The sequence below is a fragment of the Myiozetetes cayanensis genome, unplaced genomic scaffold (genome assembly GCF_022539395.1).
Source record: "Myiozetetes cayanensis isolate MyiCay16 unplaced genomic scaffold, myiCay2020 scf6-25, whole genome shotgun sequence".
NCBI classification, from domain to species: Eukaryota; Metazoa; Chordata; class Aves; order Passeriformes; family Tyrannidae; genus Myiozetetes; species Myiozetetes cayanensis.
The window spans coordinates 63,059,633-63,073,049 of NW_026087853.1; the positions used below are offsets into that span (position 1 = coordinate 63,059,633).

The 13,417-nt window shown below is 48.4% G+C and overlaps 1 protein-coding gene across 1 annotated transcript in view; it reads right to left on the minus strand.

Moving 5' to 3' along the window:
* MDGA2 (MAM domain containing glycosylphosphatidylinositol anchor 2) overlaps window positions 1-13,417 on the minus strand; it is a 256,870-nt gene that overhangs the window by 63,910 nt on the left and 179,543 nt on the right. Inside the window, 1 exon segment of the mRNA XM_050335716.1 lies at window positions 3,167-3,436. Coding sequence (XP_050191673.1) covers window positions 3,167-3,436 — 270 coding nt within the window.

Genomic DNA, 13,417 nt, shown 5'->3' on the forward strand with positions numbered 1-13,417 from the left:
GCCTCACATTGGCCCAGCCAAGGCAAATTAACCCCTTTTTCCACGTGTGATTTATTTTGCTTTCATCTTCTCAAATCTGGCTGAAAATATAAATACAGTAAAGAAAAAAAAAAAGAAAAGGGGTTTTCAAGCTCTGGGGTCAGGATAAATCTTTCAGTCCAGGCTGCTTTTAATACTGCCCTGAAAACCTTTCTCTCAGCATACCAATGCCTCTGTGCAGCCCCAGCGCAGCACAGAGCTGCTACATGAAAAACTAGAAATAAACCCACCTAAAAATGGGTTTCAACAACCCATTATTCCACCCAAAATAAAAGCTCTCTGCTATCATCAGGTTCCTGCCTTGGAGTTATTTATTTGGCTTTTTATTATTCCTGCCCTTGGAGTTATTTATTTGGCTTTTTTTCCTCCGCGCAGCTGTCGAAGAATTGACCAATTTCTTTGCTCTGCTCTCATTCCCAGTGAAATCTAAGTCTCCTTTTTAACCATTTCATCATTTTTCTTCCACGTTTTTGGTTCCCCAGTGCTTCAGCTTCATCTGTTGTGATGAGAGCTGGGACCAGAAGGGAGCTGCTGCTCTCAGAGCAGTTCCACTCCACGTGGCAGGGAATATATTTACTAAAGACATTGGATTTAACCTTTAAAGCCTGAGAAAAGCACCAAAGTGTTACTTTTAGTTTTCTTAACCCAGGATAAATTAGCATGATGGGATAGACTCCAAATGAGAACCTCATAAACCCACTTTAGCTGTGATTTTCAGTCCCGTGGCTTTGTGTGGCCCGGTGATAAATCACAGCAGCCACTCACGCTGCCCCAGCGCCTGCAAAATAATTGCCTTTCACTGAGTCCCCACAGCTCTGGGCCCAAAGTGTGAGGGACAGTAAATTGAACTACCTGGGATTAAATAAAGACTTGCTTTGGTTTCCCTCAGAGCCCCCTTTGGGATTAAACTCCAAAGACCTGGAGAAGTTTGTGGCTGTGAAAATGCCTCCAGGTAGGCTCTGGATGATGTCACCAAAGGCTGGGTCAGGTTTGGAAGAAGCAGAGCCCTCAGGCCCTGGGGTGAAGTGTTCCTACCATGTTTGTGCCCTGTGCCAGGAAATTGTACCCCACGAAATTCCTGCCAAGGGGATGCCATTCCTAAAATCCCAGAGGGATTTGGGTCGGAAGGGACCCTAAATCACCACGTTTCTACCCCCTGCCATGAGCAGGGACACCTTCCACTAGCCCAGGTTGCTCCAAGCCCTGTCCAACCTGACACTTCCAGGGATTGAGATAAATCCAAAATAGGAAAAAAGCCTCCTGTTTTTCCTATTAAACAGAATTTTACTGGAAAACCCCACCTGAGGGGCTAAAACAGATGGTTTCCTTTAGTGCCAGGACAGATGGGTATGGAAGGTCCACCCTGAAAGCAGGGTCCCTGGGAGGTGCCCTGCAGCAATTCCATTAAATCCATCCCCTCTCTACTGGGAGCAGTGAAGCAGAAAAATCATGTCCATTTTCCTCTGACAGGGTTCAAGGAGCTGCCCCAAAATAAAACCCCTGTTCAGATCTGCTTGTAACTGGAGCCACACTGGTAAACAAGAATAAAATCCTCCCAGCCACAGGACATCTTTCCTTCTGTGAAATTTCTCCTCTACATTTCTTGTCTGTTGGTTTCTTCTCCCATCATTCCTTTCCAAGCTGCTGTCAGGGGGATTTTGAGCTCAATTTGGGCTGTTGCTCTGACACAGAGACTGGTTTGGGTTGGAAGGGACCCTCAAGACCATCCCATTCCAATCCCCTGCTGTGGGGACACTTTCTCCTAGAGGAGGTTTCTCCAAGCTCTGTCCCAGCCTGGCCTTGGAGCCCTCAGGGCTCTGTAGGGAGGCTGAGGCTGCTCCTGCTGAGCTCCAAGAGATCCCACACTGAGCAGCCTGGACACCTCTCCCAGCTGGTGCACAGGAGCAGGGGCTTCCTGAGCCACCACCACAGCTCAGCAGTGGGGAGGAGAACTTGGGAGGAGATGCTTTACTTGACAGAGATGCTTTTTATCCTCCAGTGATCCTTAAAAATGCCTAGAAAAGCAGCCTAGAGAAATGGGGAACCTACACCTGATATTATTACAGGAGCCACAGCTGAGAGGAAGAATCAAGCCTTGCCTGTGTAAACCCCCAGTTTACCATCCAGATCCGAGACACTGAAGATAAAAGACACCCAAAGTTTGTCTCCACCCAGCACATTAATTATCCAACCTCCTCCCCCAGACTCTGATCTTGTGTTCTGGCTCCACAAAGTCCTTTTTGAGACAGGGAACAAATTCCAACACCCCTCTGTTCTCCGGGAGTCTGAAGTGGTTGGAGCCTGTGATCTGCCCACCCTGCTCCCTGAGCCCCACAGAACACAAGAGGAAATTCAAGCCTCGCTGCAAACTTCAAATACAAGAATTTTGTTGCCTGAAGACTCTCTCAGGTCTCCCTTAAAGCCACCCTGACAGGTCTTGCAGAGCAGGGAGATTTCCATGTTGCCCAGAGAAACCTTTATCCTGAAACCACGAAAACGAGCTAAATATCCCATTTTGTCACCGACCACAACCCAAACTTGATGTCTTAAGCTATGATTCCACTTGGAAGGATCTTTCTCTTTGGCAATTCTTTAGTTGAAAAAGGAGCAGAGTTACCCAATATAAGAAGGATTTAAAACTCTTAGAGAGCATCCAAAGGAGGGCGACGGAGATGGGGAAGGGCCTTGATTTGAAGCCATGTGAGGATGCTGAGGGCACTTGGAAAAGAGGAGACTGAGGGGAGACCTCACTGCAGTTCCAGTTTCCTCAGGATGGGCAGAGGAGGGGCAGGACTCAGCTCTGCTCTGTGTGACAGGGACAGCACCCAGGGAGGGGCTGGAGCTGTGCCAGGCAGGGTCAGGGTGGATCTCAGGACAAGGCTCTTCCCCCAGAAGGTGGTTGGCACTGAACAGGCTCTCCAGGGCAGTGGGCACAGCCCCAAGGCTGCCAGAGCTCCAGGAGGGCTTGGATGATCCTCTGGGGCACAGGGTGGATTGTTGGGGTGTCCTGGGCAGGGCCAGGGGTTGGATTCTTGTAGGTCCCTTACATCTCAGTATATGTTGTGGTTCTGTGACACCCACCAGCACCCACCCCACCCCAACGCCCCCATCCCGCCCTCCAGCCCACCTGTGACGAGGAAGCTGCAGCGCCCGGCGCCGGCCTCGTTGATGATGTTGCAGTTGTAGAGGCCGTAGCTGTCCCTGGCCAGGCTGCCCACGGTGTAGTCGGTGGAGTCCTGCAGGTCGAACTGGCCGGTGCGGAGCAGTTTTCCGCCCAGGCGCCACTCGTAGGTCAGCACGCGCGTGGGGTACGCGCGGAGCACGCGGCAGCTCAGGGTGACGCTGCGGCCCTGGCCCTGCCGGATCTCCAGGAACGTGGGCTCCACGGCGGGGGGGTCTGTGGGGGACAGCACACGGGGTTAAATGCACGGTATTAAGAGTTTAATGCAGCTTTTTAGCGCTCTGGAGTAGAACTTGTAACTCCCCACCCTTTGTACCAAACCCCAGAAATATTGAATGTTTCCCACTGAAAGGTTTGAACGGACAGAGGTTTTCTAGCAGGGCAGAGAACGTCTCGTCTGCAGAGAAGGTACCTAAGAACAGCACAACAGGCACATGGTTTGACATACCCCAGCCCAAAGCACTCAGAGAGGACTCAGAAACTGGTCCAAGCAGAACAGAGGATCGTGAGGAAGATGAAGATGGGAGGAAGGGGGGTTTTTTGAGACCACCAACTCAAATCTGGGAGGTGTTGCCTGAGGGAGGTCCAAGGGGATGGACAGTTCATGGGCTGGGTGTAATGACTAGATATTATAATTAGCTATAGTTTCCTAGCTATTAGTTATAATTTAGTTATATTTAATTTTATTTTATTATAATTAGTGTTATAAAAATTGTCAAACCTATGCTGTGGGGGGACAACACACAATGTGTATATTGTGCCCTTAAAGCCCTTTGCTAAAGATAATTAAATTATCTTTCTATACTAAAAATTGCCCAGAGAATTTTTTTTCTCTGATTTAGGTAACAGGAGAGCAGGAGGTTTGTAAAGTGATTCATAAATCATTCACAAATCCCTGAATTAAAGTAATGAGAGGCAGAGTTAACCAGGCAAGGCTGGGACACCAAGGAGAAGGTTGCAACCTCAATGGATATGGACCACCTGGTGACACAGATGTCCCCACACAGAGCTCTGTGTCCTGCCTATCAGCACCTTCTTAGGGCACAGCCTTGAGCTGCACCAGGGCAGGTTTGGGCTGGACATCAGGAAGGAATTCTTTCCATGGAGAGTGCTCAGCCACTGGAATGGGCTGCTCAGGCAGGGGTGGATTCCCCGTCCCTGGGGGTGTTCAAGGACAGGTTGGATGTGGCATCAGTGCCATGGGCTGGGTGACAGGGTGGGGTTGGGTCCTGGGTTGGACTGGATGACCTGAGAGGGCTTTTCCAGCCTGGGGGATTCTGGGATTCTTATCTTCACAGACTCCATGCCATGCTCCTTCCAGGAGTTCTCCTTCACCACTCTCTCTCCAAGAGCATCTTATTCTCAGGTAATTCCTGACTTAACTGTGGTCACCATCAAAAATACCAACAACCTTCAGACCTGATGTCTATTTCCCTACAGAACAGAAGCTGAGACCGCCTTCCCTCAGCAGCTGTAAACCAGGAACCAACCAGGACACGTCCAGCTTATCAACACCGAGCACCCCAGGACAACAAACTTACGGCTGGAGAGGCAGAAGAGGTCCCTGCCCATGAAACCAGGAGACTCAGCCCCACCAACCCTCCCAGAGGAACCACAGGCTCCAACTGATGGGACACAGTGGAAGAGAAAAGGGGAGAATCACAGAAATATGGAATGTCCTGATTTGGAAGGGACTCCAAGGATCAAAATCCAACCCCTGGCCCTGCCCAGGACACCCCAACAATCTCCCCTGGTCCCTCAGAGCGTTGCCCAAACCCTCCTGGATAGTCCTTATGAGTCCCTTCCAGCTCAGGAGATCCTGGGATTCTCTAAACTCTGCAGTGGCAGGAGATGGATCGATGGAGCTGCACAGACACCCCTCCACCCCAGCACTGCCTTCAGGCTCCAACAAATACACAGTCACATATTCATCGTTTTTATCCCTTCAGGTGGCAGTTGTGACATTCCAGTAAGCCCAGAATGGGTCATTTTCCCATAACCAGAACAGGCTGTTTTCCCATAACCTGAATTAAACCTCATTTTCAATAATTCAGATTTGCAGCTACGAACCCCGGCAGACTTTTGATTGCAGCAAAAGGCAAAATAAATAAAATATAACCACCACCCAGCGTCTGCACCAGCCCAACCTCCCCCTCCCATCGGCCTTCTGGTAACTCAATCATTGCAGCAGGAAAAGGGCAAGCTGGACAGAATAATGTGGGCACTCAGCTCTTGTCAGCACAGCTCTTTAGAGCTGGGGACACACGGGGAATGCACAATGGGCTGCAGGACAGGACACTGTGGCTCTGTAAGAGACACAACTCACTTGGTAACCCACGAGATGGAAGAAATCCTGAAAGCCCCCTGTTCCAATAAGACACAGGGAACCTTGGCATCCATATAAAAGAGCTGCTTTAAGGATGTAAAATATAAAAATAGAGAAGCCACAGTGAGCTCTGAGAGAGAAGAACCTCCAGAGAGTCCATGCCATGCTCTTCTCAGAAGTTCTTCTTTCCCTCCATTCTTCAAGGGTATCTTATTCTCATGTTCTCCACTGGTTGTCCTCTCCATCACAAGTACAATTAACTCAGACTCCTGATATTTAATTCCCTATATCATGGAAACTGTAACCACATTCCCTCAGCTCCTGTAAATTAGGAACCAACTTGCACATGGACCGTGCTCTCCACCTCTTGCTCAGACAAGAGTTTAGCTGAACACAGAGGGCAGGAAATTAAAGGGAATTTTGGAGATTGCCATATTAAGATGTTGCTCAAAGCTCACGACACCCACTTGTCTTTGGAGCTCATCCCAATAATCAGCCTTTGTCTTGTGTCATGATCCAAGATCCGGTATCCAAAGGGGCTCCAGGAGAGCTGGAGAGGGACTGGGGACAAGGATGGAGGGACAGGACACAGGTTCTGTGTCCAGAGGGCAGGGTTAGATGGGATATTGGGAAGGAATTGCTGGCTGGGAGGGTGGGGAAGGGCTGGGATGGAATTCCCAGAGAAGCTGTGGCTGCCCCTGGATCCCTGGGAGTGTCCAAGGCCAGGTTGGATGATGCTTGGAGCCACTTGGGCTACTGGAAAGTGTCCCTGCCCATGGCAGGGCTGGCACTGGATGGGCTTTAAGGTCCCTCCAACCCAAACCATTCTGGGATTCCATGAAGTTTGGAATTACTGGGAGAGGACTGCCAGGATTTGGCAGGAAGGTGAGCAGAGGGGCAAATGAAGAGCATGAGAGGTGATTCACAGGGCTCAGTGGTGCAGGAGGGCAAGGTGACAGACATTAACTCTGGGGACAATTGGCCCTTACTCAAAGTTATCAAAAACAAAACAAAACAAAACAAAAAAAAAGACCAATGAAGACAAGAATTTGGAAAACTCCCACTGGAAAACTCCACCGATCCCAGCTGGACTTTTCCTCCTCATGGATTAAATATCACAGTGGCTTTGCTTGAGTTTGATGCCAGAACTTTAACTGGTGCATGAACTGCAGCACAGCCCCAGAAAACTGTAAATCATAGCCCAGAACTCCTAAATCCTCAATGCCACACACCCTTCTCTGTCAATAATACCCCCCAATTTGGTGTCATCAGAGAATTTCATCACAGCTTGACTGTTCTTTGAGCTCAGGTACAGAACAAAAAGGACAAAATAAGATAAATTTGGAAGAAAATTCCTTGAGTGTCCAGCCTCACGTTTGCCCTTTCAACACAACCCAAGAGTGGCTCCAGCTGCCCTCACTGTACAACTCCTGCACCTTATCCTGCCTCAGTAACGGTTTGGGAACCATTATGGGTACCAGAGAAATTACCAATCAATTTTACTAATGTTTCCTATTTTCCATTCATTTTCCCACCCTCATACACAGTCTCTCCAGGTCTGGTTTAATCATTTCAGCCAAGATAATTCCACATCCACACCCCCCTTCAGCCCTATTGCCTTCACCCTCCCAGCCAGCACCAAAATCCACCTTTCAATCTGGGGCAAACCGAGTCAGACCCCGAACAATCCACCAAATAACACAACATCAGGATGCTGAGACAGCAGGAAGGAAGATCCTCCTGATCCAACACCCTGCCCTGAGTTCCTGGGGGCGAGGGAGAGCACGGGGAGCTTTGGGATGGGAACATTCTGGAAGCTCCGTGAGGTGTGAGCAGCTTTAATGGCTGGTTTGGCTGCGCTTTGCTCCCATAACTCACAAACCTGTTCACTGTCTGAGCATCCAAACCCTTGTCTGCACTTTGTAACAGCGTTCCCTGCTCTGTTTTCTCTGCTGCCTCCATTTACAGCTCCAAAGCCAGGGAACAACCTCTCCCCTCCCCACGGCAGCTCTGCCTCAGCCACTTCCAGCACACATTGGTATTCAGTGCCCTCTCTCCTCCTCCCCTGCTTTATTTACTTATAAGATACTTTAGCCTTATAAATAGCTTTTAAATGAAACTTTCCCCCTGCCTTTAAGGTCAAAACAGTCTTTAAAGCCCCGAATTTCCATCTATCCAGGAACTGATGATACCCAGTGACAGAAAGGGAAAATTAACTCGGGTTGCTCATTTCAGAATTACACTTTTGCAGGTAATAACTTTAATGGAAAAGGAAAGGGATGATAAAGCCCACGATACACAGAACTAACAGCTTGTTTTTCTTTTTTTTTTTTTTTTGTTGTTGTTGTTTTTATAAAATAGTGACTTCTGAGATGTTCATCTTGGGCATCTTCTGAGAGAAACGATGCTCAAAAGGAAACTGGAGCTGTTTACAACCTATATGTGTTTAATTCATTTGCATTAGCTCTTCCCCGAGGCTTCAGCAATTTGATTTAATTTACTTTTCCCTACTTATTCCCATCTTTCACAATTCCAGTGTTGGTTTTTTGGTTATTTTTTGGTGTGGGTTTTTTTGGTTTTTTTTTGAAAAACACACAGAAAAACCCGCAAAGGGACTCGGGTTCCTTCTCTTAGCAATTATCTCTGGGAAGCAAATGGGCTGAAGTTAAAACAGGCTCTGTATTAATGTTTAATGAACTTTTGGGGAGCCTAAGTACATTCATGTCTCCAGGAATATAAAGTGGAAGAGGGAGGTTTCTCCTGCTATCAAGAGAAATGACAGAAAGGAACGCTTGTTTGTTTTAAACCTCTTCATGGCGAGCATCATACCCTGCTCTTTCCTGGAGGGGTTTTTAAGGAGAAAACAATAATAAGTGAATTTATTTTCTCTCCATGGCCTTGAGGAGAGGCTTCACCTGCTGCTTTGCTTGCTCCAATTTGCATTCCAGCCTAAGCCAATAATTACTTTCTCTCTCTCTCTCCCCCAGCTCCAGCAACAGGAATAAATACAAAAACCTGATGCCTCTGCGTGGCTGCTCTTGCTTTTGTGGCCACTTTTGATTTAACTCACCCAGCAGGAATGTTATCAACAACAACCCATTCCACAGAAACAAACAACAACCACGGAATATCCAGAGCTGGAAGGGGCCCACAGGGATCAGAGTCCAGCTCTTAGTGAGGACCACAACGATGGTCCCCTCGTGTCCTCAATGCCGCTGTTGGTTCCTCCCAGCCCCGGAGAAGGAGAGACCCCGATTGCTCTCGGGGTTGGGTTTGCAGCACAGAAAACAAGATGAGGGAGTGACAAATCAGGCTGGAGGGCACCATTTGGGAGGGTCTCATGGGACCTCCACCCCCTCAGAATCATTAAGGATGGAAAAGACCTCCTGGATCAAGTGCAGCCTTCGGCTGAGTCCCACCATAACCACTAAACCAGATTGGCAAGTCCCACTTGCACCTGTTTCCCCAACACCTCCAGGGGTGGGGACTCCACCACTGCCTGGGCAGCCCCTTCCAAGGCCTGACCACTCTTCCCATGAAGAAATTCCCCCTGGTGTCCAACCTGCCCCTCCCCTGGTGCAGCTCGAGGCCGTTGCCCCCTGTCCTGCCTGTGTTCCCCAGGAGAGGGTCAGGGTGGGCAGGGGCTGCCCCAGGGCCCTGCACGTGATCCCTGATGGAGCAGGAGAGGTGGGAGGTGGTCCCTGCCCCTCCCAGCCAGGAGCAGTTCCAAACCAGCACCTCTTTGAAACGCCAGAACGATGCCCAGACGATTGAAGCGAGTTCCGCTCCCCAGATCTGATTGAAAGACACTGTAAATTATTTTATTGCCTGAGGGATGAGCAGGGGAAAGTCAGAGTCATTTCAGCTCCAAAAGGCTGCCTTTTCTTCCCTCCTTTTTTTTTTAATTTTTTTAATTTATTGAGGGCATGTTTGCCTGTGAGGGAAAGTGCCTTGCTAGGATTTGTATCCTGCCTGGTAATGAAGGTTTGGACCACTTTATTTATATTTTTTTTATTATTTTCTGTCTCTGCCTGTGCCTCTGATCTATCGTGCCCAGGCTCTGAAGATTCCCCTCAGGAAAACCATGTGGCATTTCCTCAACTTGCAGCAGAGGCAGCCCTGCACCTCCCAGGCCACATCAGGGAGTATTTTATGGGTTTCAAAGCAGGTATTTAGAGATTGTGTTGTTGGCAGTGGGGCTTGTGTGCTTTGATAAGAAAAAAACCCAATGGTTCATTATAAAGGTGTGAAAATACACCAGAATTCGATGCCCAGGAAGGACTTGGAGCTGTTGGAGCAAGTCCAGAGGAGGCACCAAGATGACCAGAGGGATGGAACAGCTCTGCTGGGAGGAAAGGCTGGGAGAGCTGGGGGTCCACCTGGAGAAGAGAAGGCTCCAGGGAGACCTGAGAGCCCCTTGCAGGGCCTAAAGGGGCTCCAGGAGAGCTGGAGAGGGACTGGGGACAAGGCATGGAGGGACAGGACACAGGGAATGGCTTCCCACTGCCAGAGGGCAGGGATAGATGGGATATTGGGAAGGAATTGCTGGCTGGGAGGGTGGGCAGGCCCTGGCACAGGTTGGGCAGAGAAGCTGTGGCTGCCCCTGGATCCCTGGAAGTGTCCAAGGCCAGGCTGGAGCACCCTGGGACAGTGGAAGGTGTCCCTGCCCATGGCAGGGGTGGAATGAGATGCTCTTTAAGGTCCCTTGCAACCCAACCCATTCTGGGATTCCATGGAACAGGCAGGGATAACTGGAAGGAAGAGCCCTAGGGAGGTTATTGTGCAGCAGGTTGAAGGCAAATATTGGGAATATTTCCTTTGAACACAGCCCTGCACTATTTGGACAGCTCCTGGCCAGCTCCTGTTTGGAGGCTGAGGCAGAACCACACTCCCCCCTGAGCAGCTGGAGAAGCAGCAGTGGGGATTGAGCCTCCAGCAGATCCCTGGGTGCCAGGACATGCTGGGGAAGGATGGCTCAATTCATCTGCACTGCAGGGCTCATTTCAGGGCTGGCACAGCCTCACTGCATTCCCAGCCCTCCACAGCCCTCATTCCCAGGTCTCTCCCTCCTCCAGCTGTTCCTTTCTCCAGCAGGGCCCCTCCAACTCTGCTGGGGATTATTTTCATGTGCGACTGAGAACTCAAATGAAAAGGAATTGAAGCTTCCCCAGGTCCTGGCTCAGTCTTATTTAATGCAGTAAAAAACAAAACACCACTAAAAACCCCCAAATTTAAAGAAGCCAAAGGATGGCAAGGGCTGGAGAGCATCCCTGCTCCAACAGGGAGCAAATCCAAGGGATTTGCATGACCACACAGCTGGGACCATGAAAATAGCAATTCTCCCTGATGAATCCAGCATAAAGCCCCAAAATTCCAGGTTTCTTATCAAGACCCCTCTGGGCTCTGCAAAGACATCACAGTTCTCTGTGGAGTGCCCCAAAACCTCTCAGGTCTGACAGAGGTGGAAGCAAAATGCAAGTCTAGACAGGTGAATTATTTAGTCTTTAAGTGATTTACAGCTGCTCTTATCCCTTTATATAGGCAGGGCATGATCTCCATGAAAATGCCTCCAATAGCTTCCAGAATTAGATGGATATTGAAGAATCTCGACCCCAGACTGCATTTATTTTAGAGGTTTAAAAACAGAAGTTTTCTAGATGAATATAAATTAAATGTGAACATATTTAAAACAAACAAACAAAAAAAAAGCATGATAAGGCCCAAAAATGATAGGTAGAAATATGATTTAAAGGTAATTAGAGATTATGGGATATAATAGTCCCTTGATTCCCACAGAGGCCTGTGGAAAGTAAAGGCATAAATACTTAAAAAAATGGGAAAAAATAAACACAGCCTCTAATTTGTGAAGGAAATGAGAGATCCTGAGAATGGGGAAGAATCAGGTGAAAAAGAAACAAGAAAATACCATTTTTGAGGCAGTGGGAATCTTCCTAAAGTGCCCTGCTGGATCTTGCTCGGTCTTTTAACTAGAAAATTCAAATCAATGTTCCATCCCTGTGGCTGCCCCAACCCTGGAAGTGTCCAAGGCCAGGTTGGAGCAACCTGTACTGCAAAAATACCCTTCCAGATTCACATCTTGCTGGAATCTCTACTGCAGTCACACACCCAGTTTTTCTTGGCAGCTGAGCTAGGGGAGTGAGAGGAGCCTGAAGGACACAGAGGAGCCCAGGCTGGCTGGGAAGCTCCAGCACACAAGGATTGGGATCCCTGTGGAAATGGCAGCAGGAATTTTCCAGCTGGAGCTCAGGCACAGAAATGACAAGCCTGGAGAGTGGATTCACTGCAGGGACACCACCATGGCCACAAAGAGAACAAACCATCTGCACAACTACAGGTAAATTGAAATGGGACTGCAAAGCCATCCTGGAGCTGTGCATTCCCAAACCCTCCCTTTGCACAGAAAGTCACCCCTGGAATGCCAAGAAATCCCTGTTTTACAGAATTCCAGACTGGTTTGGGATGGGAAGGGACCTCAAAGCCCATCCAGTGCCACCCCTGCCATGGGCAGGGACACCTTCCACCAGCCCAGGGTGCTCCAAGCTCTGACCAACACATGGATCAGGGAATATCCACCATGTACACAGTCTTTGTCCATCATTCCTTTCACAACACACCCCTGGCACCTGAACAACACCCTCAAAGGCAAATTTTAAAAAACCTAAACCTACAAAAAACTAAGCATATTCCCATCAGCCCTTAGAAAACATTCCTTAGGGAGGAAACATCTCAAGACTCAGGGAAGGTGCCAAGAGAGGGGCTTGTCAGAGCATCTGCCCCAAGCTCCTGTTCAGGGTCTCCTTTCTTTCCCAAAAATCCTCATAAAATGGTTTTCAGGGATCCCTTTTTTCTTTTGAGGGTATTGTAAACTACTTAAAAACCTCTATTTGGGAAGAAGAGGAAAAGGGAAGATTGCTGCCTGTGGTAGAACTGTTTCAGGGATATTTTCACTACAATAAAATCTGACTAATATAAAAAAAAAAGGTATATTTGCAAAGGCAAAAATCACTAATATTTAAACTTTAAAAATAAATGGATCCATATATTTTAGGTGATGGTTGTAAATTTAGCAGCCCTGCACATGGAGAAAGGGTCAGACAAATTAAAATCCAATTCTATTTTATAAAAGAGAATACTTCTGTATCACTAGGTTATAGATATTCTAATTTTACTCTGTTCTCCACAAATACACTTTAATCTAGACTATAAATCACATATGTTTTATTTTTACCCTATTCCATACCAAAGTAAACTTTCCCTCAGGGAGCACATTCCTGTATTTACTCACTGGGAAGGAGGTCCAGGCTGGAATTTCAGGGTGATCCCAATCTCCAGGCTAGAGGGTGTTCATTACAGAGAGTGACTGGGGAGGAAATGGTAAATAATCACCTGGGAAAGCTCCTGAATTTAACTCCTCCCACAGAAACTTGCTGGGGCCTCAGAACAGCAGGAGCAGCTGCAGCTCCTCAGTCCCCACCAGTTCTCAGGTGATTTGGGTTAAAACAAACTGGTTTTCATTGGCACTGGAGGCATCGAAAACACCTGTGGGGTGGGTCAGAAACCAGATTCTCACCAAAAACATCTTGTTTTCTGCTCCAGGACCTGGGTGAGGATAAATCAGAGCAGCTGTGGGGGTGGCATTTGGAGAAAGGGGGGAGAGGAGGGTGAGCTCCCAAAGGTCACAGGGGCACAAATCCCCATGGGGGCCTTTTCAGTGCTTTTCATGCTCCATTTAAATGGTTAAAGGGAAATCTGGGCTCTGGGTGAGCTGCACTGACACCAAAGGGGCACAAGAAACCTGCCTGGAAGAGTCCAAGGCCAGGTTGGATGGGGCTTGGAGCAACCTGTGAGAG